At 40.6% G+C, this 27,103-nt stretch overlaps 2 protein-coding genes across 6 annotated transcripts in view; one reads left to right on the forward strand and one right to left on the reverse strand.

The window, feature by feature from the left end:
• LOC105678415 (pancreatic triacylglycerol lipase-like) overlaps positions 1-17,987 on the reverse strand; it is a 57,745-nt gene extending 39,758 nt beyond the window's left edge. Inside the window, exon 1 of one of the 2 annotated variants that reach the window (XM_012377738.2) lies at positions 17,226-17,987. In XM_012377738.2, the coding sequence (XP_012233161.1) occupies positions 17,226-17,287 (62 nt within the window). In that variant the 5' untranslated portion in view covers positions 17,288-17,987. The remainder of the gene's footprint in view (positions 1-17,225) is intronic. The other variant, XM_012377739.2, reaches the window with a different exon arrangement.
• A 217-nt stretch (positions 17,988-18,204) lies between these two features.
• heph (polypyrimidine tract-binding protein 1 heph) overlaps positions 18,205-27,103 on the forward strand; it is a 365,110-nt gene continuing 356,211 nt past the window's right edge. For 2 of the 4 annotated variants that reach the window (XM_067358872.1, XM_067358873.1), the window contains exon 1: positions 18,205-18,933. Coding sequence is in view for 1 of the 4 variants with exons in the window: in XM_012377733.2 (XP_012233156.1) it covers positions 18,926-18,933 (8 nt within the window). In the remaining 3 variants the exon portion in view is untranslated. The remainder of the gene's footprint in view (positions 18,934-27,103) is intronic. The other 2 variants (XM_012377733.2, XM_012377735.2) reach the window with 2 other exon arrangements.

Raw genomic sequence — 27,103 nt, forward strand, 5'->3', positions numbered from 1 at the left:
AATCGAACGTTCCTATCGTTTCCCGTTCGCGCGCGCACGTGTGTGAAAAACGTGCGTGTCCCCGGTCGGTGATGCGTCGCTCCTGATAGACTACGACGCGGCCAAGACTTTTAAAATCGCTCGAAGAAATCGCCGTAAGGAGCTCGGGGGGGAAATTCAGGGGGGAGCTCTACTCGCCGCCGCGCCGCCTTCACATATGAGAACGATCGCGCGGCTAAGACAGAAGGAAAGAGTTAGTCTTTCAAGTGCTTCGAGCCACACATCGCGACAGGGGCATCATGAGACGGCTGGAGCTTTCCTAATATTCGTGAGGTCGTTACCCCGAAAAGCCCCTCGACCCCTCGACGTGCGGCAGATGGACAGCAGTGACGCACACACACACACACACACATATACACACACATCCTCAACCAGGAGCTTCGATAACTTCAAACCCTCGCCATTCCAGTTTATTGATTTGTTTGCGTGCCCTAACGCGCATGTAATTCCTGAAGGGTCAGATCTTTGACAGGTAACAATTTTAAACGGAATAAAGGATGAATAAGGATACGAGATGCCGAATAGTGTATTATAGCCATTCTAAGCCTGCTTCATATCTTATCGATAATTAGGAAGGATTTTTAAGGCGTTATTTATACATTTTTGTCAAAAAGTTAATTTTCGTCGTTGATGATTTGATTTTTTAATTAAGATTTGCTGTGTATAATAACATACTTATTTCTAATAGACAAAGCATGTATAAGCATTGTGATAGTTGAGACACATTATAAAATAATTAAGAAATAAACACAATATTCATAATCGTAAGCAATTGTTCTTTTCGATTCTTTAATTGAAGTCGTAATATATTTTAAATTAGCATTCATGCACAGTATCTCGGTTTCGCGCAGCAGTCCCTGCTGCATCCCGGCTCCTCCGAAGAATCTATCCGCCGCTCCGGCTGCGAAACCAGTTTGACGGCGGCGGAGTTTAGAATTTCAAGTGACCGAATTAACTCGACGCTTAATTAACACATTCGTTTCGCTGGAACGCGACGTTAATCGCTGGTTGTCAGACGGCGCCGACCATCAGATCGATGGCATACAACACGAGTGCGGAACAGGCAAGAATCCTGACTAAGGAGGCGCCGCACGCCTCGTCCTCCAGGTTCCCGTTCTCCTTTGGCGCGGTCGAACTGTTCGATCGGCCGTCGTTGAATGCATCGTCGAGAAGCGCGGAGACGCGGTATCAATCGCTTCGATAATCAGAAGGGCTATCGGCAGTCTATTGGTTTGATCCCCCGTTCCCAGGCTAGCAGAAGCGGCCGGTTAGTCGTACGAAATTCCCCGGGGGCCTCGTCGTCGTCGTGGTAGTGCGCCGTCACGGTCATTACGCACACGCATCGCGCGCAACTTGACTCCGTCGTCGTCGGTCATCGTCTTTTCGGAATACCATCATCATCGCCCCGGCCTGGGCGTGCTATCATTTTTCACGTTAGTCAGCTTTCTCCTCCGTCGTACAAGGCCGAGCCGGGGCAATTGAGAACGCGGATATACGAACTTCACGACGAGCTTCCAGCGATGAAATTAATTGCTGCAACCTTTTTGGTGGTTTTTTTGTTAAGTGTTGAATTAATCGTCACTTTTCGCTGGTAATGTAATGAGCATCAATTTTAATTTTAATATATTTTATTTCATATCTTTGCAAACTCAGTAAAAGTTACAATTTTTTAATAAGAATGCGAAATGTCAGATTATTATTTTTATACTTTTCGTATGTTGTTTCTCTCAATTAATTATTTCTCTTAATTATGTAGCTCTCTAATTATTTTTCTTACGAAAACTTTATTTATTATTATATTTTATACTTTATATCTGTTGTATCTGCATATTTATTCAATATCGTTTATTTAATTTTATATATATATATGTAAATATATATATATAATTATATATATATATATATATATATATATATATATAAATATTTAAGTCTATGTAGATTCATTCTAAAGATGTTTGTAAAATATTAGCTTCCTTTTGTAATAATTTCTCCTGTCCACGCCTTTATTTTAATTTACGTATAAGAATATATAATAAAATAAATATATTTAGCCGCATTTATTTAGCCCTTTCTTTTTCTATCTAACGAGCAGCGGCTGGGAAACATTTATATTATCAGACACTTCACAAGCAAACTGTTTCTTCTAACACTTTAACACTAAAATACGTTTTCGTTAACGACAAGGAGAGTGAATCGGCAACCCGGCGACGGGAATAATTTAATCCCGCGCCCGAGGGAAAGGGTTGAATAAAATATATTCACATATTCCCAGCAGGCAAGCATCCCGCGCGAGAAAGTTGCGTTCGTTCCTTCGTTTGTGTGTTCGTTCGTTCATTTGTTCGTTCGTTCGTTCGTTCGTTCGTTCGTTCACGCTGCTCGTCGTCCTTAGGGATTCATGCTGCTCTGGTCGCCGCTCTCGCTCCTCGGAAACTATCGTTTCGCACGGGCGCGCCTCGTCCGCCTCGTCGAACGAGGATGCGAGAAGAGGAGGAGCAGAACGAGGCAGAGGAGAAGGAGGAGAAGAATACAGTGAGAGCCGCCGGTGCCGCGTCGCGAAGCCTGGAATTTATCAGGCCGCAACTCTCCTCTGGGCTGGGCGAAAGGGTTCGCCTCGTCGGGATTCCACCCACGCTTTTTTCACAGGGTAACATCCGCGCGAGAAATCCAATCTGCTGCTTTCGGCTCGGGGAAACCCGCGCTTTCAAGATCGATGACCTCCAGCTGAAGAAGCGCCGCTTCGACATGATAAATATAAACCGAGTCGTTGGCTTAACCGAGTGTTATGTTAACATATGTCGCCACATGAATTATACTGTGTTTGTATTTTGAAGCAAGAACTGTTTTCTCACGGAAAGCGCTGATGAACTTTTTGGTTTTTAATAACCATTTTATATACGCTTTTATATTTGCACAGTTGTCAGAGATCAAATTGATAAAAATGGAAATTATTTCAGTAACAAATATATTGGTTATTCGTGAAGTTACTTGACAATTAAAGATTTTCGAAGAATTGAACCTCGAGTTTGTAGACACGTACTAACTTTGAAAATAATTCAACAACAAAACAATCGATTTAAACGAATTAAATAATTATTTTCGATATTTGGAATTGTGTTATTGTGCAAAATTAATTTTCTAAATATCTACAAGATTTTTCTAATTGACCACAATAATTTAATTCTACAATTTTGCATAGCCTTCTATCCATTTTGATTATACACAAAATCATCCTTTCGATTTAATAAAATCGTATCGATATTATTCGAATATATGCCTCTTTCAACCATATGAATACTTTTTATTCTTTACAACTGCGGCAAAGGGTTTTTAGGGTTGGCGCCTTATTTGGCTCGGATGCCTGAAGAGCTCTTGTAGGCTGATGGGTGCCTGGACGTTGTCACCTGCGGTGTAATTAATATTCATACGTTTCCATAATGGGTATGATCGTTCGTATTCGCGTCTCTGCACTCGCATGTTGATTTGATTAGGCTCGCAATATGTCCTTAATGCGGTATTCGAGTATTATGTCGAGTATGCAAGCGTCATCAAGCGTCGATTCGGGTCACGGTCGCCATCCAGCCGGGGTCCCTCCGCAGGAAACCCCTTGAACCCATTCGCGGCCCAACTATATCAGGATACCATGAACTGCCGGAGACCACTATTGGACATCAAACAAAAGTGGTAGGCGAGCATAAATTGTCCGTTTTCTCAAGAGATGACAGGGTTCGCGTGACGGATCGATACGCTGAGGAAGAATGCGAAAAAGCATGACCCGTGACGATCTCAGACAATATAAGAGTAAACAAGTTGATCAGGTAGGCATGGAAGGCACGGAGGTGGTCGCGCGACCCTCGAATTAGGGTGCTGAAATAGGGGCGGCATGAGGCTGGCCGCAGTCCCCACCAGACAGGGGCGGTTCGGTGGGTTGTTAATGGCTTGAATCATCGCGGGTGATTTGCCGCAGGGGTGAAAATAACCTGACAACCGATACCGTCATTCCCGGCCATTCAGCGAGCCACGCGTTCGAGGGTAAATCTGTGTTTTTTAGATGCCTGTACATTATAGAATGACGCCTGACACGCTCTAATCAATTAATAACAAAATTTAAAAAATATTATAATTAGTATCTTTTAAATGTATCGAGCATTATAAAAAAGAATTCTATTATTTTAGAATTTAATATAAATTCGAAAATATTCAGTTCAATATTATTCAATGTATGATTATTTTAATAATTATTATCAATTTAAACGTGGCGCTGTATTAAGCATCATATCTTGCAGAGCGCAATTGTGTATATAATTATGCTGCAAGAAGGAAATATAATTTTTTTTCTGAACTCAACGCTTATAAAGCGTATAGCCGAAGCTCCGGCTCAAAGTTCGTCTTCTGCGTTGCCTGGACGCACTATCATGCTACGCGCAGCGAAATGCCGTTGCTTAATCACCGTAATCGGAGCACGGCTCGTTCACCTACCGAGGAGGGCCTCCTACAGGCGCGTCTTCTGGGCGTATATCTGGGCCACCGAGCGGGTACACCTTAACCTCTGGGCGTTTCCGTCTCGCTCGGAGCGGCCTTTCGTCCGGAAGAATGCCGCGACCTCCGCTCTATCATCGCAGACTCTTTTCGTCAATGCAGATACACATCGACGATTCTTTCGGATCGATCGTCCAACTAGATTTCTTTCTCTATAAGATAAGAGAGCGACATGAGGGCAAATTTGTGATTTTTTTTATAAATTATGTCGTAATATGTCGGCACGCGAATCCGCACCGCCTCTCATGTCAGGGTTCCGCCCCGCGAGTTTGACGGCCTGCCCTCCGCGGGAGCCGCCCCCGCTCTTTGAACAGGAACACAGGAATCTAAAGGAATCGACCGTCCGCGGAAGACGGGTGATTGGATTCAAGAGCCCTTGAATGTAGGATCGAGCCCTGTCGCGGATCTTGCCTCTTCTGCGGTTCAGTCTATAGACGAAGAGAGAATACATTAGACATCCCTCTTCATTCAGTACGCTCGCCGTCAAGCCGGACAGCTGTCGAAATGTCGGTTATTTCTGACATCAATAGGAAGAACTTAAGAATATCGTTACATTATTTTAATTAGGTCATCATGTTAAGATTTGTATTACACTACTTCAGCCTCGACAAATAATATTTCTTCATTTGTTCCTGTCCAGAACATTTACCGGAAATTTTTTCGCTTGTTCTGCCACGTTGGCTGAATTTACTATGCAAATTATGTTACTTTAATAAAATAAATTTATGATATTATTTATTCTATTTTCATAAATATTAATGTTGGCGTTAAATACGATAGATAATAGCAAAGAGATATTATATTTCTTTTTTGTTGCCATTTATTTCAATTTTATAATATTACTTTTATAATGTGATATTAATTATGTCACGATAAATTTTAGGAGAAAACTTTTTCATTGCCAAATGCTGCAATTATAACCGAGAATTTCGCACTGTACGTACTGAATTTATAGAATAACGTTGTAGGGTATCGTAGCGAAATATATCGTACATTGTAATGGATGTGATGTTAAAAGAGACCGTGCTGCATGTTCTCCTAGCTCTTCAAGCAGAGCGTTGTAATATCGGTGCGATATCTTGATTGCTCTTGCGCATTTCTGTTCTGCTACGCTAGCTAGACACTGCATCGTGCGCTTAATTAGTACGGATTTAAAGTGTGTAGCGTGATTGTCTTAAGATTCGGAAAATTTTTTACCGAATATTCTAGAATAAAAGATAGAAAGAGAAAAAGATATAAATCAATATCTCGTGAAATAATTCTCTTTCATACTACGTACAAAATAAAAATAAATTAGAATTCTGCTTAAGCTTTGAAAATTAGTATCATAGAATTAGTATCATGTACAATAATTCTTAGACTTTGAATAAACAAAACTAAACCCCAAATTTCTTTACATATCATTAAAAAAAAAAAAAAAAACCATTTTAAAGCTTGAATACATCTAACAGTATACTACTCGTTATTTTTAATAAATCAATTTGTTCTGCCGAGACATTTGTAGACATTTATTGTTTCGTAATTGATGCATAAATCAGAAAAAGATGAAAAACGACATCTGAAACTACCATCTGGTTTAAAAATCCATATTGCTACCCTGACCATTGTGGTGATTCTCTCAACCCCCAAATGAACATTGCGGCTTACAATCGATTGACCTGCAAAGTCGCCACCCCGGGGATGCGACGGACCAGCCCTCCCGCCTGCCCTTGCCCAGATCATGCACACGAATCGTCCTTTCAGCATGCGTAAGCACGCGGGGTGCACCCCCTGAAACCGCCACTGGGGTGGAGAGCCCCTTCCCCAGGCTTTAATGAATCGCGCAGCGCGCATTGCGCAATGCTGGTCGTGTCCCGGCATGGAACACCGAGGGTGAGCGCTGGGACGGAGAAGACGAGCATGCGTGTGAATCGCCCAAAAGTGTGTCTGTGCAGTGATGGAATACGGTGTTGAATGCCCAAAGATGCAAACTAATTTCAACGTTGCTAAACAAATCTTTAACAAATCTTTGCAAATCAAGAAAATTTCAATAAATCTACGACAGTATTGTTGTCAAACGTTAGAAGAAAAGATTGTAACATAAGATAAAAATTTGAAATGAGATTTTGATCTCTTTTTAGAAGCACAAAAATATGGCAATAAGAATATTTTGAATAAAATACATATTATTATTTTTAATAATAAACAAAACTAAAAAATGAAAAATGAAAAAGCCGTCTCAAGATCCTGCGAACGTGCACCTCTCACACGTACGATAATCCGCCACTGTGTTAATGTATATGTCCTGGCGTCGGAGCAACGGGTGCCGGTGCTGGGGCATCGGCGGCGAGGATAGGGCGAAGGGAGCCGGCTGGACCAGCCTCGCGGCTTCGGAGGCTCGCGCGAACGACGCGAAAGGAGGAGAGAGCGTTCGACGGGCGGTGTGGTTGCTGTGGAGCGAAGCCGGTCGTTCGGAGCGACTGGAAGCCGCGAGGTTGGACGAAAGGGCCGGGCACGCGAGTCACTCGAAAAAGGGTGCGACCTTCGACGGCCTCGGCCAGCCCTCGGGGAGACCGCGCCCACGCATTTTTAGCAGGATCCCAGGAGTCGACTGGAGCTCGTTTGGCCTTGGGATGTTTCTCTCTCTCTCTCTCTCTCTCTCTCTCTCTCTCTCTCTCTCTCTCTCCCTCTGTTCCTCCTTCCCCCTTTCGTCCGGTCCGCGCTCTTCCGCCGCGCCTGTCGCGATCTCGCTCTCACGCGAGTCTTCGAAAGGGTCGTGTCAAGGGCCGCTGCCGGCGGCTGCCTTCCCGCCGCGAGCGAAGAACCGCAAAGAAGAACCGATCGCGAGTACAAACGAGTTTCCAGAGGCTGTCGGTTGCTCGGCTGGCCGGTTGTCCGTTTACGTTCAGAGACGAGAGTCATCTCGAGATATCGACCTTCTTTCGCAGACACGATGCTCGAATTTTGGATTCCTGATACTGCGTTACATCGAAAGACCGAAAGGTTATACGAGGAAATAATTGCGCGAAGTAATCTTGATTTACGGAATTTATAGATCAATTATATAGTTCTACTTTTAAATTTCTGATATGTTATATATGGAAAGACGTTACGTCGAAAGGTCGCAGAAAGGTCGCGATCTAAATTATGCACTTTGGAAAATAGCATTTTGATATCAAACATTAATCACATTCTCTGGAATTTGCCGATACCTAAACTGTGTCGATCCTGCATTGCATCGATGTGCATCGATGTTTTGCGTGCTTCGAAAGATGAGAAAACGTAGCTGTACCTCAGAAAATTATTTTGATATTAAACTTTGATCAAGAATGCAGAATTTACTAATATTGAATTTCGCCCTGATATTATATTAAAAGAGAAGGGCACAGCCTAAGTGACATTATCTAGCTGTGTATCGAGGAATAATATGATAAAAAATGATAAAACATTTTGCAGAACTTACAATTCATCAAATTGTAGATTTCTGACACTGCATTACATTCAGAGTGAAAACTAAAGACACTCTTTAAATTCCTAAATGCAAATTTATGTAATAAATTATATTAAATATAATTATATGCATAATTATTTCACTAAAGTAAATCTTAAAAAGCATGTGCAAGCTCTATTCGAAATGCGAAAGTCAAACAGATGATAGCGATATTTATTATTTTTTCGCATTTAATAATATTTATCGTTTGCTTGATTTATCACACAAGATTCTAAGACATATAAAATTCCAATTTTAATAATCAATAGCTAGCAATATAAAAAAAATTAACTATTTAATTTATCTACACGTAATATTATAAGAATCATCTAATATCTGTAATATACGTACAAAAATATTCAAGTCAATTATATGTTTCTCAAATTATTCAAGCACATATAGCGAAGAAGCGAGTGAGAGTCTTGCTATAGCAAGATATCACGCATCATGAAAATATGACGCTCGCATCATAACCGAAGCTCCTGTATATCCTGCTTTCCTATCTTGCGACATATGAGAGATATGAATCGCTCTATCTACAGCCTTCGTTGAACCTAACTTTTGTATCTTTCATAAGAATCTTTCTATACGCTAATTTAGACATTTAATTGTAATCAAATAATTAATATGCTTCTCATGAAATAAAAAACTACAGTAATCAGTTTTTTATTTAATTAACCCTTGTTACTTTATATATAAATCTTTTGCCTTATATAATATAGTTCACGAATTATTATTGATATTAAAATATATTAAAATTGCAAGAAATAACACACATTCTTGTCTGCCATGTGCAAATGCTGTGCGCTCTTCAAATGTATTTTATAGAAGCATGCAACGTGTTGCAACGTTACTGTATATACTGTTATAGATAATCCGCAATCTCTGATCGAAGTCGGCTATACACACATAATAGAGAACAAAGATATAAGACCACCTCCTTGCTTCGCGATATGTGCCTCTGGTTCACGATTTCCCGCCCTACAAGCTCTTCGACTTGTTTATTCCCCTGCTACGTTGATGTAACGGAGTTGTTTACACTGCGCATGTAATATGGCATCTCTCTCTCTTTTTCTCTCTCTTCAGCTCTCTCTTTCTCTCTCTCTCTCTCTCTCTCTCTCTCTTTCTCCCCTCTTTCCCCCCTCTCGATGCGCTTTTTTATGTCATAATTCCGCATTATTTCGCTTTCTCACAAGATCGCGAAAACCACCTCTAACAATGAACCAACCTTCACGTATTGTCTTCTTTACACAGCGCGATATCAATTTATTTAACCGTCTTACTTAACCGTAATATACAGAACTTTATCCCATCGTTTCGCGTGGCAATTGTTTCTTCGCATCTGTTACACGACTCTTTCTTCTCAAGTATGATACCGTCGACGTTTTCGCGATGCACGGAGAAACAGGAATGCATTATCCTGAGGAACTAAAATACCTCGATACGCCGGGACAGGCCAACGAAAATTCCCACGGGACGGAAATACGCGAAGGACAGATTCGGGTTATCGTGATACATCTTTCAACAGGAACGTATCTCGATTCGAAGCTATACGCCGGGGAAAGAAACAAAGTCGCCGCCTCGAAAGTCGTTATGCAAGCGAAAGGACGATAGCAAATGAAAGCTGGAGAGTGAATTGTGATACACGACAGACCAGGATCGCAGCCCTTCGCGGAAGGGTTGTTCGCTTCCGACGAGCTGAAGGGTGTGTTAGACTTCCTGTGTGACTTAATGTACTATAAAATTAAGTTGCACGTAATTCGTTTTTTTCGTTTATCCTGTTAAGGAGTTATAAATAAAATAATATAAAAACAATAATATAAAAAATTATTTTAAAAATAAATTTATAAGTATTTATATTCTCTATATATGTGTATATATATATATATATATATATATATATATATATATATAGATATATATATATATATAATAAATTTATATTCTCTATAAATATCTCTCTTTTTAATTTCTTTTGTATACGTAGATACGTATTTCCAGTTTATAGCAGACAGGATATAGCACAGCGCTATAAACGGTTCTTTATTGACTTAGTAAAAGAAATAAGATCTTTTAACAAGGGTTCTCTCGGAGTCATAAAAGGAATCGTAAAACTATCATTCTCTGTTTTCCTTTTCATCGCAAAACCGGAAACCAGATGATGAGATATGAAAAAATGAAAAGTGATATCCGCGTTAACAGGAAACCATCATCATCGCGAAGTTTGCCAACGGAAAAAACCGGTTTTTACATTCCTCCGAAATATAAAACGCTGTCATTTTCAATGCACATTTAGCGTTCCATTTTGAATAATTACGTACGTTAAATAAATATCGCGAAATATCTGATTAAACTACAAATATAGAAATTTTATTTCTGTCAAAAATAATGTGCAAATTGCTATCCGTAAGATTTTGTAAAATAAATAAAAAAATATATTTTTTTTGACAACTATATGTTCAATAATATCGGAAAAAAATTTTTTCAAACTGTAAAAATGTAATTTTTTGGTAGAAAACATAGGAATGTTGTGCGCGCAGCATATAACGACGTACATACATACTGTATGTACAGTATGCATAAATTTGCCGTGCCGCATCATGGTTTTCGTGTTCACTGGCGGTGAATTCCACGGTGGCGTCATAATGACAGCAATTAGTTTCGCTCCATTGAGTTCTAAATGCGGAGACTCGATCATCAGGGATGCAGAGTGCCCGAGGAGGCTCGAAGGATCCTTCGGCTCTCGGCGGCGGCCAGGAACCACGATAGCGTAGCTTCTCCTGCGGTTTCATCCTACTATCCTGGCCGCTGTCGCCGTCTTTCTTATTAATATGCTAATTTTGCACAAACGTCGGCCACAATTATGAACGAGATTTCCTCGGGTCTGACGATTGCGCTGGAACCACCGATCGCTCGTCGACGTTGTCCAGAATGTTCCGCGGATTACGGCCACGTGTAATGCGAAACACCTGCGATCAGGGAAGTATGGAGCTATGCAAAGTGTGCTTATCTCCCTCAGGAGTCTCAGAAGAAGATACGCAATGTGTATAACACATATATTATCGTTCCGATAGATCTCGAACCTCAGAACATTCTTGTTACAATACATTTGCGGAAACGTCAATTTATTTCCGTTTGCGAAACAACATAGCAAACATAAAAATTTAAACTTTCACCTCTATCTTTGTTTTAACATACACGGTAAAAGCAATTTTATAATAAGAGAACCTTAGGTCTCTTCTTCGTAGCGAACTTTGTTTTCTTCCAATTTTCTGCAATTCTCCAGAGAGTTCATAAGCAAAATTTAGTAGATCATTTATTTATCCACTTAACTACTCATCGTAAGTTTCTTCAGCTTCTATGCAATGCACCGTGTGTGCTAAAATATATATACAGACACGTGTGTATGTCTGTATATATAATATTGAATCAATACACCCGGCATGAATTAAGCGCGCACACGCGAGCAAGCCTAATTCTATTATCGATCCGTGCTTACACCGCGCGTTTCTTGCGGCAGCGTACACGAAGGGTGTGACTCGTCCCTGAAGACGGTTCCAGAAAGATCGGGATCACATCAGGCTTCAGGATCGCTCATGAGTGCCTAATCGGTCGCCCTTTGTTAATCCCCCGGAGGGTAAAAAGATTTACCGCTTCACCTGCTTTGAAAGAAAGTAGCACTGCCGCTCGATCAGGAGTGCACGAGAAGACGGAGGCGGTTTGATCGGCGCGCGAAGACCACGGCGTTAGGCGGATTCTCTCACTCATCGTTAGCCTTTCTACAAGCTTGTTTTTCACACGGACAAAATCTCATTTCTGGTCACATTATATTTTAATGATATTTCCGAAAAATCTCTATTTGCAAATATATGCTTTGACATTGGAGTTTTATTTCTGTAGCGTTTTAACGGCGGCTTCTTTGTATAATTTGTGAAATTAATTTTTTCCACTGAAACATTTGCTTTCCAGAGCACAAACTCTGCAAAGTGGATTAATTAATTAAATTTCGCTTTAACAGAATTTTAATTTAAGATGTTGAATTATATAGAAATATGTGATATGTAATAAAACTTCGATTATTTTGCTAAGAAAAATTCGACACTTTATCCTATGATTGAAAGATCAATAATTTCGAAGCAATTTATATTATAAATAAAGAACATGCGTAATAACCGAGCGGACACCCATTTCTGTCAATGAACTATCAATGTTCTCTCATCCTGCAACGCAAGATGATGATGCAGGACTCTCCGTAAGCTTCTGGTCTGCTGACTGGTCCTATCGGCAGCCATTTGCTGTCCATCTAAGGAACACCCCCATCAGGATATCATGAATGCGTTCCGCATCGTTCTCGTCGCGGGCTCCCAGTATGACATTCGCTCGTGTCCCGTGTCAATTAGTTACGCTTGAGCAGGTTCCAACAAATTTCGTCCTGGCCTCCAAGGGTACCATAAAAAGCATGGCAGTCTCGAGAAAGAGAGAGAGAGAGAGAGAGCGAGATCTCTTTTCAGCCCGACACTCGCTTTGAATCGTGAGACCTCGCTACCGTTTTCGTGCGCATTCCACTCGCGCAAGCAATATTGAATCCACAGCCGATTAGGATTGCACGAGCGTAATTTCACATCCTGTCCAACGTCGGAGATGCAAACGCCGCATCGGCACGGATCGCGCGAGTTTTTACAAGCGGAAGGAACTGAACCGGCTGGCGCATGCGATTAGGAACATATAAGACGAGCGTGATGGAAGACCTCGCAAGGATGACCGGCCGGGTGTCAGACGCTTCGGGATAGCGGCGATTTGGCCTCACATGATCAGGAGAGTATCTCGGCAAGAGTAAGCCGGACGACGCACGATGGTGCGACACAGAGAGCAGGAAACGAGTAGGCGTGAGTTATGACGAGAATGCGAGGTCTCTAATGACTTTTCGGTCGTTTCGACATCGGCTCTCTCTGTGCCTGCTCCACGAGCAAGTCTAGCTTGGGGTGAATGCAAGATGTACATGCCAAAAGCAGCGAATAGATAAACAACCTTATGGGGATCTTAGAAGCGGATAGAAGGTCGAACGCATGCTAGAGCTGCCCTACGCCGAGGTTGAGCCAAGGGCTCTTCAAGCATCTCGCGAAGCTACTTGCGGCCAAGATAATGCAAGAGGCTGAAAGTACACGATGTGAACGGTTCTTTTTTATACATGAAAAAGAAAATTAGAGGGCACTGTAATAAAGTCATTGTATTAAAGAAAAACGTTAATTGTGAATTAAAAAAAAATAATTTTTACAAAAATTGCAAAAATTGAGATGTAACTAAAACTGCATTTTTCAGAATTCAGTATCTAGATTGCAGATTTCAATTTACATTGAAGTTGAAACATTGTAAAAATTATAAAATGATCGCCTTGGCCGTGCAACAGGCGATCGTCTTTTTCCGGTTGATTGGAAAGGAGGAATTTATAAGAAACTATTTAGATAGCGGGCTATAAATAATGAAGTTGCTTGCCGAGCCGTATGTCATAACCACAAAGATATTTCTGCGGTGTAGTAAATTGAAAGTATTGGCGGCATATCTCGAAAAAATTAAAAAGGCGATGAAGCTGGAACGGAGCAGCGCGCAAACCGGAAGAAAACTGCGAGCTGCAGTATTGCACGGACCACGTAATTTAAAACTGGAGTACATCCCCGAAGAGGTGATTCAGCCAACGCAGGTTGTAAAAAAAAAATATCTCTCTTCTGTGATTGCTGTTAATTATGTACAATGTTTCATTGAAGAAACTCAATGTTTTTGTATCTAATTCAAATCCTGCGACTTTCTTCCCTAGTCTGCTACAAATTGCTATTTCCCGTTCTTTAAGCGGAAATTGCAATTTCCACGCAAATATATTACGATGATCATACTCGCAAAGTGAATACCAGTCTCTTGGTTGAACTTTGACGCCGCATTATACGTTATAATGTCACGCTATCAAGGCCTAATCGCGGAAATTTATAAAGCATCGCAGTGCTGCTCGCGCGTCGCCTTGTGAAAATTTCGCTTTCACTTAAGAATCGATTCGACCGTGAAGGTTAAAAGTCGCGTGGCTGAAATTCAGCGAGTGATAGATACTTTCTCCGCGCGCCGAGCAACGCGCCACGCGCCGCTCGTTCTTCGTCTTGATCTCGAATTTGTTATTTCGTTTTTCGGCCTTCGCGACATTCACGAAAGACTTATCGAAAGATTCGCGTGGACGTGCGCTACTGCGGGCTGACCGGAAGCGACGTGCTTCTGTGGCGCGGCCAGCATCGCCGAATCCCGGGGCCGACTATGGTTCTCGGTTTCGAGGTATCGGGCACAATTCTGGAAATGGGCAGACTGGCACACGAGCGAACAGGCTATCACGTGGGCGAGGAAGTCGTCGTGCACAACTATCCCGTCTGCGGCGGTCTGGCCGAAAGCTGTCTCGCTCATTACAGAGTAGGTCCACTCCGCTTTGAAAAGAAAGCGTCGATTTGCAGGAATAGCGTCGGTTTCACCGATACTACAAAATTGCAATTCGCACTGCGAAGATTGCACTGTTAATTCGTAAATACTGTTCTTTATGCGCCACGTCAATCTTACTGTGAGAATAATTAAATCTACTAAACGCTAGGACGTGTTTAGATTAATGAGACGAGTGTCTCTCAAGAACGCAGCGGCCATCACGGATGATTATTTCTCGGCTCTAATAGCAATAGGCCGCCGAGCTCGCATAGAAAGAGACGAGTGCTTTCTCGTTAACGCGAAACACTCACGCTGCGCTTTGGCCGTCATTGATCTTGCTGTCAAAGTGTTCGGAGCAAAGGTAATTGTACTTTCACACTTCAAAAGTAAAATGTCAACTGTGCGCCTCTTTTCGAAAAACGTTTGGAACTGTTTTAATTAACGTGTTAGAGTTTATCGAGTGCATTGTTTTGGTGTGTTATAAATATTCTGCACTTTTATTTCGTGAATAATTATATAAGACCAGAGCACAGACTTATACCTTTTTTATTTAAGCCAATAGCTATATGTAGCGACGCGAGACGAGCAAAGTTGTGCACCGATCTCGGTGCGGCGATTATACGTAATAGAAATGAACGATGTTTGCCATATAAATTGAAAAATATCAGCGGGAAGGAAGAAGTGCGCGTGATAATCGAAACCGAAGGCGGACCGTATTTTCAGAGAATTATCAAATGGTGAAATCATGCTGTTTTATTGTAAAATTAGTGCATACTTCTTTATATAGATAATTAAAACTAATAAAAATCGTGTTGCGAAATCAGGGAAGTTGAGGCGTGGAAAGTAGACTACTGAGTCACCCGTTAAAAAAAAAACTCGCAAGAAGATATTTTCACCCATTACGCATGAATTATAACTTTCTAGTGATTAATACACAAATCACAGTGCATAAAAATCTGTTATGAAATCAGGTATTTATATATCTTTTTATTTTCAGCTTAGAGCACGATGGTCTCGTCGCTTTTCTTGGACGCGCTCGGAATAGACAATGTTCTAATTTTTACTCCATGTTGTCGAATCATACGGTATTCGTAGTCGCCGCGGAACATTACAAGATTGCTGACACATTGGTTTACAGGTAGAAGTTAACAATAAAATAATGAAAAAGGGATGAAGTAGTCACATTATTTTAACACATGCCTAGGGAGACTATGCAGCATTTATTAGATTATCAATCAGAACGCATAATATGTCCTCGCATCTCAGCGATTTTCGGCCTGCATCGTGTTAACGATGCATTTGATTATTACATGACGGTACCAAGCGGAAAAGTGTTAATCGATATGAAGGATTGTAATCGGATTACTCTATATGATAATTATTAAATATTAACCAATTAAAAGGCTAATAGTTAATCGATTTAGTTAATCGATTTCGCAATATAGTTTAATATTCAGTCTATGCATGTAATTGCTTATGTGTGAGTGTTGTCACAATTATGTACATATTTAATTAATAAAAAGATAATTGTACTCACTAGTTAGAATTTAGTCAATTGAATAATCAATAGAAATCCATAGTTATTGCTAACTACGTGCATTATTGATTGTCAATTGCATTTCTTATACAAAATTATGAGTTTATATGAAGAATTTGTCACAATATAAATGAAATAAATGAAATAAAAGCGCTAGATAACATACTCTGACATGAATCCAGTTAATATGTCATTTGAGCAATAAATATTCAATATTATTCAATATTCAATATTCAATATTCATTTATTATTCAATTAATATAAAAACTATGACAAAATTCGATATATTTCGAAAATTTTATCGATACATTTTTTGCCATTGTGCATGTTAAGCAATTTTGATAAAGCGCGTCAAACTTAAAAAAATATGAAAATATTGCAAAAATATAAATTGCAAATGAAAATATTGTGTCCGCGTGATTATTAAAATACGATTTTTAATAATTATATTATAAACTTTAACAAATAAAAAAAGTAGTTAATATTAATATTTTATATAATTATGCAAGTGTAATGAATAAATTCATTCACTGGTCGTTGTACTCTAGCTGAATACGCTCTTTCAGATATATTAAAAATATTAAAATAAATTGTATTAAAAAGGCCCCATAGAATTAAAACAATGATATAATAGAGAGCCAAAAGACAAGATTTCTCAATTATTCGAGCTTTATTTAAAACTTTAAAAAATAAATGTATGCAATGTCAGATAATATCTCAAACTTTTTAGAATTTTTATCATGTAATTAGTAAAATATCTTTTATTTAACAGTACATTTACTGAATAAATTTTATAGATAAATCAGACAAAAGTTGAACATTTTATCTAATTATAGGAAAACTACTTTCGAAATATTTACAAAAATTGAATATAATTAGAGAAATTGTTATAAAAATCGTATTTAAATCTGCGAACATTTATGTCTAATTTATCTAATCTAACCTATCCAAGTGCAATCGCATTTTTGACAAATCTGTGGAAATGTAAAATATAATGATACATTTGAACCAAAAACTCGTCCAAATTCTGCCAAGAGAAAATATAAAAGATGATTGACATAATAAAATAAAATAATGAAATAATAATAAAAATATTTTATTAAATATTTAATAAATGTGAATTATAATTTTGTATATTGTATTACCACAATAATGTGCATATTTAAACAATGTACAAATAATTGAACTCACCAGCCAGGATATTGCAGTTTGCCCCGTTGTCTGCTCTGTTGTCCTGCCGTAAATTCCTTCATATTAGCTCGAGAATGCAGATAAATATTGGAAAGCACATTTATTCACGCACACTACTAAACACACTGCACTTATGCAAAAATCACAGATTTACATCACGAATTTACTTCGCCGCGACACATAAAACACTAATGAAAGATAAAATTCACTTTGCAACATGTCAACGGTGTCAACATAACCAATTATTGTCACATTACATATCCCGTGCCATTATATATTCACATAGAACAAATGAAACGAACGATGATTGCCGGTCACATGAAAATTGACACGTGACAATAATCATGTATTATTCGATTTAATTCCGACAAGCTAAATTTTCAAAATACTACATCTATTGAAAAATATATTCGATACGAATATCGGTTGCAATCTGTAAATTGACAATCAACGAAAACAAACATTTGCAACAATATTTTCAGCAATCGTTTGTGATTTTAGACACTCCCGTTATAATCGATACTCCCGTCATAATCGGCACTCCCGAAACAAAGTTCGCGTTCTTGACAGAAATACATTAAGAAACGAAATATGCTATTTACTGCGTAGCGTATTCACGATTAGCGTCATAAACTATTACGGCCATGATAGTTAGAAGTTAGAAGTTTAGTACATAAATATGAACAATCGATATCAACGTATTCGCAATTATTCACGATTGATAATGCAGAAAGTGTGTGAACAACAAATCCAATTCGCAATTGCATTTATCCAGGCAACTGATTAGAAATAAGATGTAAGAAATTGTAACATAGATTTAATATTTGTATTGTGCGTCCATAGAATTTTTCCTTTATTCAGATTTTTACATCTATTTTTGCTATCTTCATGATATTTATTTTTTTTTCTCGTGTATGCAATGCACAAACAAGTCTTCTAACTATTTTCCCTTACCGCTAGATGACGACACATTGCGCGAAAAAGCTCGACTCGAATGCGACACTGCACCTTGCAACTAGCGCAGGCTGTAAGTGTTTGCACGGATTCGTGGTTTGCGCGTCGAGTTGCAGTTCCCCTCCGCCCCCGGGCGTGCCGGCCGTATTGCGAGCGTATATCTTTCACTTGGTGCATCCCGGCGTAAGTATCCGTGAGCTGGACCTTTGTTTCCGTTCGGAGAATCGTGTTATCGCGAGTGCATTATCGCGCTGCTAGTTCTGTTGCTCCCCTGCCTCGCGCGTGCACGCGTCTCGATCGACGGAAACGCTCGTGGAATTAACGTCCGCACGCGGTAGAGCGAGAGAGAAGGAGCGGGTGAGGCGAGAGGGGGGGGAGAGCGCGTGCAACCGAGCGTTGCGCGACGCTGTGGCTTGCACCCGTCGATGACCGTGTCGCGTCGCGACGGCTTTCCCGGTTTTCTCGCGCGTTGCCTCGTCACGGTCGATCCGCCGTCCATTTGTACGCGCGCTCGTTCGTCGATACGCTCGCCTCCGCTCGCGCCGATCTTTTGCGGTAACGACGGCGGGGACGGCGGTAGTACATGCAACCTGTTGTTTTCTCGCGGCGCGCTCCACCGCTGACACGCAGCCGTGCTGAGAGCAACGAGCGACGACGTGTGGCGGCTGATGTGCTGGCGGCCGACCTAACCTCGCACCCATCCTGGGAAACGCGCCGGCTCGTCGACGCTGGGAGCTGACGACAGTATGAACGGGTAAGAGACTTTAACATTGTGCGATACCCACATGAATACGAATTCGCTCTCGTCGCGAGATGGAGCGTGCGGGAGGGAAAGAGAGAGAGGGAGAGAGAGAGACAGACAGACAGAAAGAAAAAGAAGGGGGGAGGAAGTGAGTGTGACAGCTGAATGTCATGCATAAATAGACGAGAAAAGGGAAGGGTGTAGCTACGTCGTAGTGCTATATCGAGTTAAAAAGGAAAAGAGAGAAAGAGGTGATGCATTGATTTGCGATTGCATGTAGAGTGAGAGAGGTTATCAACTGTGGAAAGAAAGAGAGGAAAACCGACAGCAAGACAGAAGGGCTTGTACAGAGCTTTTCTCTATCACGTGTCATTTCTCTTTCTATCTTTCTCTTTCTCTCTCTTTTTCCTCGCTCTTTCTCTGTTCCTCTTTTAACTTTCGATCGCTGTTGCAAAGGTACACGTGCGCAGCTTGCACCCGATTGTATGTGCGCTGCAATCGCGTGTAGCCTGGCGGAAATAAAAAGAGAAATCTACATTGTTGAAAATTAATTAAGCAATGACAGAGTCCTTTAGTTTTTGATATTGCAATTTAATCATTCGTGTGCATTTGCCTTTTTTTTTTTAATGTCCTTTGTAATACGCAGCTAACTTTGTTGCGAGAACTATTCTTCTTTCATCAATCATATTCCATTTTCAATAATACAAAGCGACCGTATACGCTTCATAAAAGCCACACAGTGACTTTCGTTATTCGGATTAATTGCATACCGTGATGCTCCGCGGGCGGAAGAATGTAACAATTATTTTTCTCGTTTCGAGCAATTTGAAAACGGAAAAATATAGTCAGTTTCGAGCGACATAAAGTCGTTCTCGTGATTTCTCGTCTCGAAATCAAAGCTGTGTGTCAGGAAATATTACCGGGCGAGTATTGCCCGGGCCCGTAGCTTTTAGTCATGTTTATGAAACAGTGTACTGCTTGCTTCCACACATTTTATGAATAATATTCGATTACACTCCGCAACAGTATCCAATACGTACGGCACATTTATTCCGCGCCGTTGGTGTCCAATGGCTTTTGCCGGTAAGCGAACGCGCTTCTATAACCGTATTCTACTTATATTTCACCATGGTGGATTTTACGTGAAATACCATAAAACTGCATTGTTTACGATATCTTCGGATGAATGCGAAAAAAACAAATCTGTTCTGGGCTTTTTCTGTTTTTTTTCTGATCTTTTAAAAATTTAATATTCTATGTACAGCACTAAATGTAATTTTACGTGATTCTTAGTTCGAGAGCAATTTTGATGAGAGCAATAAAACTCGCTATTATACAAGCGCATTTAGTTCTCTATAATATGGAAATAGAAATTGAATATGAAAAATCGAAAAAAAAAAATGGGATTGGAGAGAGAATTTATTGTGCTAAAAATATCACGTGCGATCTATTTAAATTTTTAGAATTTTATGTGCCTAATCAAGATCGATCCATTCCTCATCCGTAATTGGTTTTCCAGATTTGGTAGTTTTTGGTTTTAAAATTGTAGAGATATTGACGAAAGAATTCATTGTTCGGAAAAAATTATATCCCCCACGCTTAACTTAATACGATTAGCGCAAATCCGAGTTATTTTTATTTTTCGAACGATTATCGAATTTCGTTTGCTCTCAGAGTTTAATCCCTTCGCTTCCAAATCCATCGGAATAACACCGCACAATGTATATTTATGCGTAGTAACGGCAACAATGACGAGTTTCGATGAAACTAATTTTGCGATGCAACATCGGACGCGTCGATTTCGCGTAATTTTGCGTAATTTCGTTATAGAGCTAAATATTCATATTATTGCGGCTTCCGCAGCGCGATGCGGCACGCGAATCTGCGTTCGTATGCATTTTCACGTATTTTCGCGCGCGTACATCACATTCGCATTTAACTCGTCGGTCGGTATTTGGCCGCACACGTGGTAACTCCTTCCGCAAAGACAAACGGCTTTTATCAACCCACGGTTACGTCAAAGCCTCAATTTCGATCAGATGCTTATTCGTACCTGTCGTTGGATAATAAAAATTCCTTCTCCCTTCTTTCTGATTTTATCTTTTATATTTTTTTATTTGTCGCCCACGTATAATGCGTACACTTTGACGCGTGTACGCGCGAGATGCGTTGAATTACATCGATTGCGTGCTCTTCATTTAATTAAGTCCGTGCTCGTCGGCGTCATGATTCACACTGGATGATAAATTGAATTCCTCGTCGTATCGCGCGTTATAAGGCAACCACTGTATGCGTTTCGCGCAGGCGACGTTAAGCCGGAATTAGAAACGCGACGTTTCGCCGCCCAAAGAAACATGCAGTAAGATGTTGAAAGTCCTGGCAGCCGATAGCCATGGATTCGCGCCAGGAAATGATTTACACTCAGAAACATGTGTCCGCGTGAGCGGCGATTCGCTTCATCTGATTCGCCGTCGTCGATTCGAGCCAGTGCCTTGTTTCGTGCCACGTTTTCTTGCGGACGTCTGTAACGTGATATCGGGACTAAAAAGCTTTATATTGCGCGAAATATCCGATCGCGAGTTGTTCAAACCTTGTGACGGGCGTGGCGAATGGCGTGAATGGGGTGAATTTTTCGCGAGTTTTAAATTTCCACGAATTTTTTCGCGATACCGGAAATACTTTGGGCGCGCCGGCAGAATCGTGCCAGATTTCACGCTGTATTTTCGCACGAAGTGGTTTGCGGAAATGCGCAGCAAGGCAACCGAATGTAGCTTGGAAAACGCTTCGTTGTGCGCGAAAGACTCGTGCATTATGGATTGGCACTTCGCCGATGAGTCGCCGATAATGCTCTTTACACTGTCAATACGACCGAGGTTGCGCGCTCTCTTTCGTAACGCTAGAATTGCGTATGCTTTCGATTTTGGGTTTACTTACATTTTAACACATTACGTTATTACGTACACACATTTCGCTATGCGTTATTAATTCATTAATATATAATTTTCTCTCACGAATTGAAATGATATTATATACAAATTATTAAAATTTTTTGCTGCTGACACTTTTTTTTTCAATTTAAATCCGATAATTGAGAACTTCGAATAAATGATTTAAACACTTCTTGCACAACTGACAAAAAAAAAAATATGTCGAATTATACGCGTAATTTTCTGGCATGATGACACCATGTCATTAGCGCGCGAGAACTGAATACTAGCAGAGGTGCGTTGTCTATCTTTTGCTGTTTGTCTTTATGCGATATTGTGTTTCACAATACAATGCATTGATGTAAGCTGCGAGAGGCTGGCAGTGCTTAATCAGGCTATTTGCGAGAATTACTAGATTACTATCTTTCGTGAGACATTGAAATACCGCGCATTAGATCACGCCAGGGTGTATTCGTATATTTGCTCACGATGTATGAATGAAAGAATCTCTTCGTTATATTCTGCAATTTGTCTCGCGAATAATTGGCGTTTCACAATTGCACGCAGTGCGAAAGTATTTATATCGAAGGCGGGTGGAAATAACGCGTCAAGCTACTAATTTAAAATTCGATTAAACTCCGATCGCTATGCCGCATCGTTGTTATCATTCCGCGCGCCGTTAAACTATTATTTTGTCACACGTTACGAACTTTCACGCCATTGCGTTGCGCCAACACCCCGAGCCCTTCTTCTCGGCGCGGCGTGTACATGCGTGCCGCGGGTCAAACTTTACGCATCACCACAGCTTCATAGAACAGCATAAATGCATGGAGCCCGCATGTGCGGTGGCGAAAGCGCGCCCGCATTTCCACGCTATCGATGCGTTCATCGAACCGCGTGCATAGCCTTCCGCCGCGGGTAAATGCTTATCAGGCCGGCCTGCAGCACTCGATGATAATTAAAATAGACAAGACTCGCAATAGCGCAACGCAAATATCTCAACCGGCCATCAACCGGCCGTCATCGTCAGCGATCCGTCGCGATATGTCATATTTAACGACAGTCCTCGGGCTACTTCATTATCGCAAATTATCGCTCGCGCCAACGAAAGCAACGCGTCATTATTACTCTCAAGAAAATTAATAGCGGAAAAGTTCACTCTGCCTTTCAACAAAAATGCGTTTCTCCCGAGGAAAAAAATGCTTCAGCTTGCAGCGAGGAAAATGTAAACGGCTATCTCTCCCCTCCTCAACGTAATTTTTGAAAATTACAGCATCAAGTTTCGTCTTGATGCACCTGCGTTGAGGCGAAGCGTTCATTATTCGAGTGGCAGCTGCAGATGTGTATGCACCTGCTCTGGGTAGAACATGTTCACGATGATGATAATTTAGATAAATTAATTTGGATAATAACCGATTTATCGTATAACGCATTAATTACATATTAATTCAGAATACGTTTTATAATATCATTTTGTTATACATATATATGTATACATTATATATTTCAATTATCATACGGTACAGTATTTCGAAACGCGACGAATTTAATTTCCAGTGCTGTTTAATAACCAATTAACATATAGCTTTAATGTTATATATTTAGTTACCGCGCAGTAAAATACTCCATTTTCGAGAGCGTACGAGCAGTCTAGTCGTCGTTGATCTCAACTTCGTATCGTCGTAAAATGAAAATACGGTGTAACGGCTTTGTGTCTTACAGAGTGCCCCGGAATTATCACTATTTCCATCGAATGCGGGTACTAAAAGCCAAGCGAAGGGAAATGTTAGTTGTTTAATGAGATATCAAAATTGTCATAAAGTTTAAAGTTTCATTTAATTTGTATACAAAAGTTGACTCTAAAATATTGAGAACTTTATATTTTTTATTTGTTGTTAATTGTAAAGGATCTTTGCTTTATGCCGTCAATTATGTTTGATCAATAATTAGACTAAGTTATCGAGTGAATAATTTATGAATAGTCTATTTAAACGCGAACTGGCTGATAACATATTATTTTACAAAAAAATTAATGCAAGAGAAAAAAGCATATTATTTTACAAATAATTTACAGGTCAATTTTAATAGTAATTAAAACCGAATAGTTGTATTTTGTCCTTTGCTATATCTGTTTTAATATAACAATTAAATACAAAAAGGGAAACAAATTTTTAGTGAAATGTAAATAACAAAATGTTCAACATTGCATATTTAAAAATTAAAACTATGAAATTGGAAAATCGAGATAATTGATGGGAATATAATAACTGTTTTGAAACTTACAACGACAAAAACCGCGTTGTGGTTCTCGATGTCTGGAATCTCACGATCGAACGTGAATAATCGCACGTAATGCTCGCGAAACAAGCAATGATGGCTTGACTTTACGTCTCTCTGCAAACAGCTGACAAACGAGCGATGCCCGTGGAATTTTATTAACGATCGTAACGCGCCGACGGCCTGATATTTGATGGTTACCTCGGCATCGATGTCGGCGTGCGAGCGCGCGCTAATTAAAACTGACGCACCATGTCCCATGACGCATATCCACGCTGTGGTATGTAACGATGCTACCGGGTCCACGTCTCGCGTTGACTTCATTGATCCTGCATTGTCGGCCTTTCACTTTGCCCCCGCTTCGTTTAGCTCACCATCAGACTATCGTGTATCATATTAACTATCGCAAACTTCCCTCCAATGGAAACAGCTGAAAGATATTGGATCGATGAAGCCGCTGAAAGATATTGGGATGATAAAGCCGCTGCGTCGATCATATTCATTTAATTTCGGAAATTAACTTTAATTTAACTCACGCGCTTGCGCGCAATTAATCCTTACTTATCTGTCGCAATAATTCGGATTTTTGTTTTGTAATCCAGCGTAAAGAAAAAGGAAAAGATCAGTTTAATTTGGTTTTCGCATTTTTAACGTCGAGAAAAAAGAAGTTGTCGAGTGACCGGATTAACGCAACGCACGGTGGATAAATATATCGGTGCGCGATCGAATTTCATCCGTCGAACGGCTCTTACATATCCGTTTTACGATCGGCCGAACTCAACGTCTCGAAAATCATCGTTCCGAGGTGAACGCCGTCGCGGCGCGCCGGCAAAGGAGGGAATATCTCGATTCGACAAGCCGTTCCGATATTTCGATCCTAAGAGCACACAAAGCGTCACTCGAGGGTGATGCGCAAATGACAAATCGTTTGGCAAATAATAAATCGGAGGCGGCATTCGGGCCGGGATTGGGAGGATCGACAACGGCGGAGGCGAGGTCGAGGGTCGCATTTTACGCGTAACGCTAGGTATTGAATATTCCTCGCGTCCTCCACGCTTTCGTCAGCCGACTAAACCAGGAAGATCTCCCGGAATATTTCGTCTGGAGTGACGGGAATTTGATTCTCGCGTGATCCACCAGGATATATTGCGTTGGATGACCCCGGCGAAACCTTTGCAAAGGTGTTATTTGGGGATTAAGTCAGCCGCCGTGGCAAACGAAGGATCAAAAGAGAGAATTCTGCCACTTGAATCGTTGCTGAATAAAATTAATAAATTAGTGATTACAGTAAATTGGGCGTTGCATTGAAAATATCAAAGTTAATGCGAAGAGAGAATAAAAACATTGAAATTGTCGTTGTTAAAAACTAAATTGTATTTTGCAAATTTTGTAATTTGTAAAATAATAAGATGATGCCACTTCCTAGTTTGTGTTTACATGAATTATTCATAAGTCGCATAAATTATTTACTCGGTAATTTGACAAATTTCATATTTTTTTCTAAATCATTTGCATCTCGGTGCACCTTGCACCATTTGCATCTTAATGACAGTATTATGTGATCCCATATGATTCGAAGAGTGTAAAACACATTATCTCGATTATAATGCATGTATAAAGAGGCGGGGGGGAAGCGTCTCTCTCCTTCTTTCTCTCTCTTCCTCTTACGAAAGTGGTCATTCTTGGAGAACATCAAAATTCAAGAGATATCGATTCTCGCTGCAATCTCCTCGCATGTATCGAATTCGCTCGTTTCGAGCGTTTCCTAATTATTCCGCAATTCCTGCAGTCAAGCCGTAGGCTGTGTGGGGTGTGGGTTTCTAGTTTTCGGCGTTATTATGTTAATTGAAATCGAATAGTCCGGCAGGGTGAAATCGGATTTGCACGCCGGGGTCGGCGCGAGCGTCCCGTCGTCGTTCAGCAGCGGTGTAGGATTCTCTAATTTCGTTTTAAGGGTCTGGGGAATTGCACATTCGCTCGCTCGCGCTCGCGCACGCAGCTGCTAATGCCGGCTTCTCGGGTTTACCAGGATTTAGCGGGCGATATTACGTGATTCTGATGGACGTGAAATCGGAAGCGACGCCGAAGAGTCGCGTGAAGAGACGCACGCCGGCGGAAGCCCGTTGTTCGTTTCATCAGTTACATGACTCTCGAAGCTCGGTGTACGGCGGATTTATGTTGTTTCTTTTTTTTTTCCCCCTACTTCTGTTCGCGAATAAATATATTTTTGCAGGAAAATAGATGTGATCTTTGGAAAAGGGATGGATGTGATTTAGTTTGTGATAATATTTCTGGATTACAAATGTGACTCTGAAAAAAAAATATCTTTAACTCACTGAATGAAATAACGCGATTGAATTTCAATTGAATGACATCAGGCGTATGTGGATTGTCTCAATAATAATAAATTTTCTTCATTAGATTCTCGATTAAATTTCGCGCGATTTTTATAACTCCTTCAGGTTGAAGATTAAATGCTTTTGTAAATAAGATTCGAGTTAAAATTTTATCAAAGCAAGGTCCGTCGGAGAAACTCGCTAAAAATAAGTTCCCATCACCTGTTCGTATCCCGGAAATTCAATTGCTACATCGCTTTGAGAACTTGACCGCACAGAAGCAACCTACATTCTCCCGAGTTTTGCCTCAAGTATCCGTAATGGAGAGATAGTGCGCGATATCTGGGATATACTCCCCTAGTAGACCCTTCTCTCCCTCGAGTGGGCCGCGCCGCTGTGTGCTACCCTCCGACCGGAAACCCTCCGTCGGGATTAACGGCTGGGAATGGACAGTTGGGCCGCGAACGAAAAGCCCGCGGGGATGGCGAAAGGTCCGTCTGGGTTCCGCACAGAGAGCCCTCTCGATAGCGCGCGCGACCTCTCGCTGTTCGTTCGTTCCTTTCAATTTCGATCATGCGATCGTCCGTGTACACGGAAGAGAGCGGGAGAGGCTCTCGTTCGCGCAAGATTAGCTTCACACTC

This window comes from Linepithema humile, chromosome 7 (assembly GCF_040581485.1).
Source record: "Linepithema humile isolate Giens D197 chromosome 7, Lhum_UNIL_v1.0, whole genome shotgun sequence".
In the NCBI taxonomy this organism is placed as follows: Eukaryota; Metazoa; Arthropoda; class Insecta; order Hymenoptera; family Formicidae; genus Linepithema; species Linepithema humile.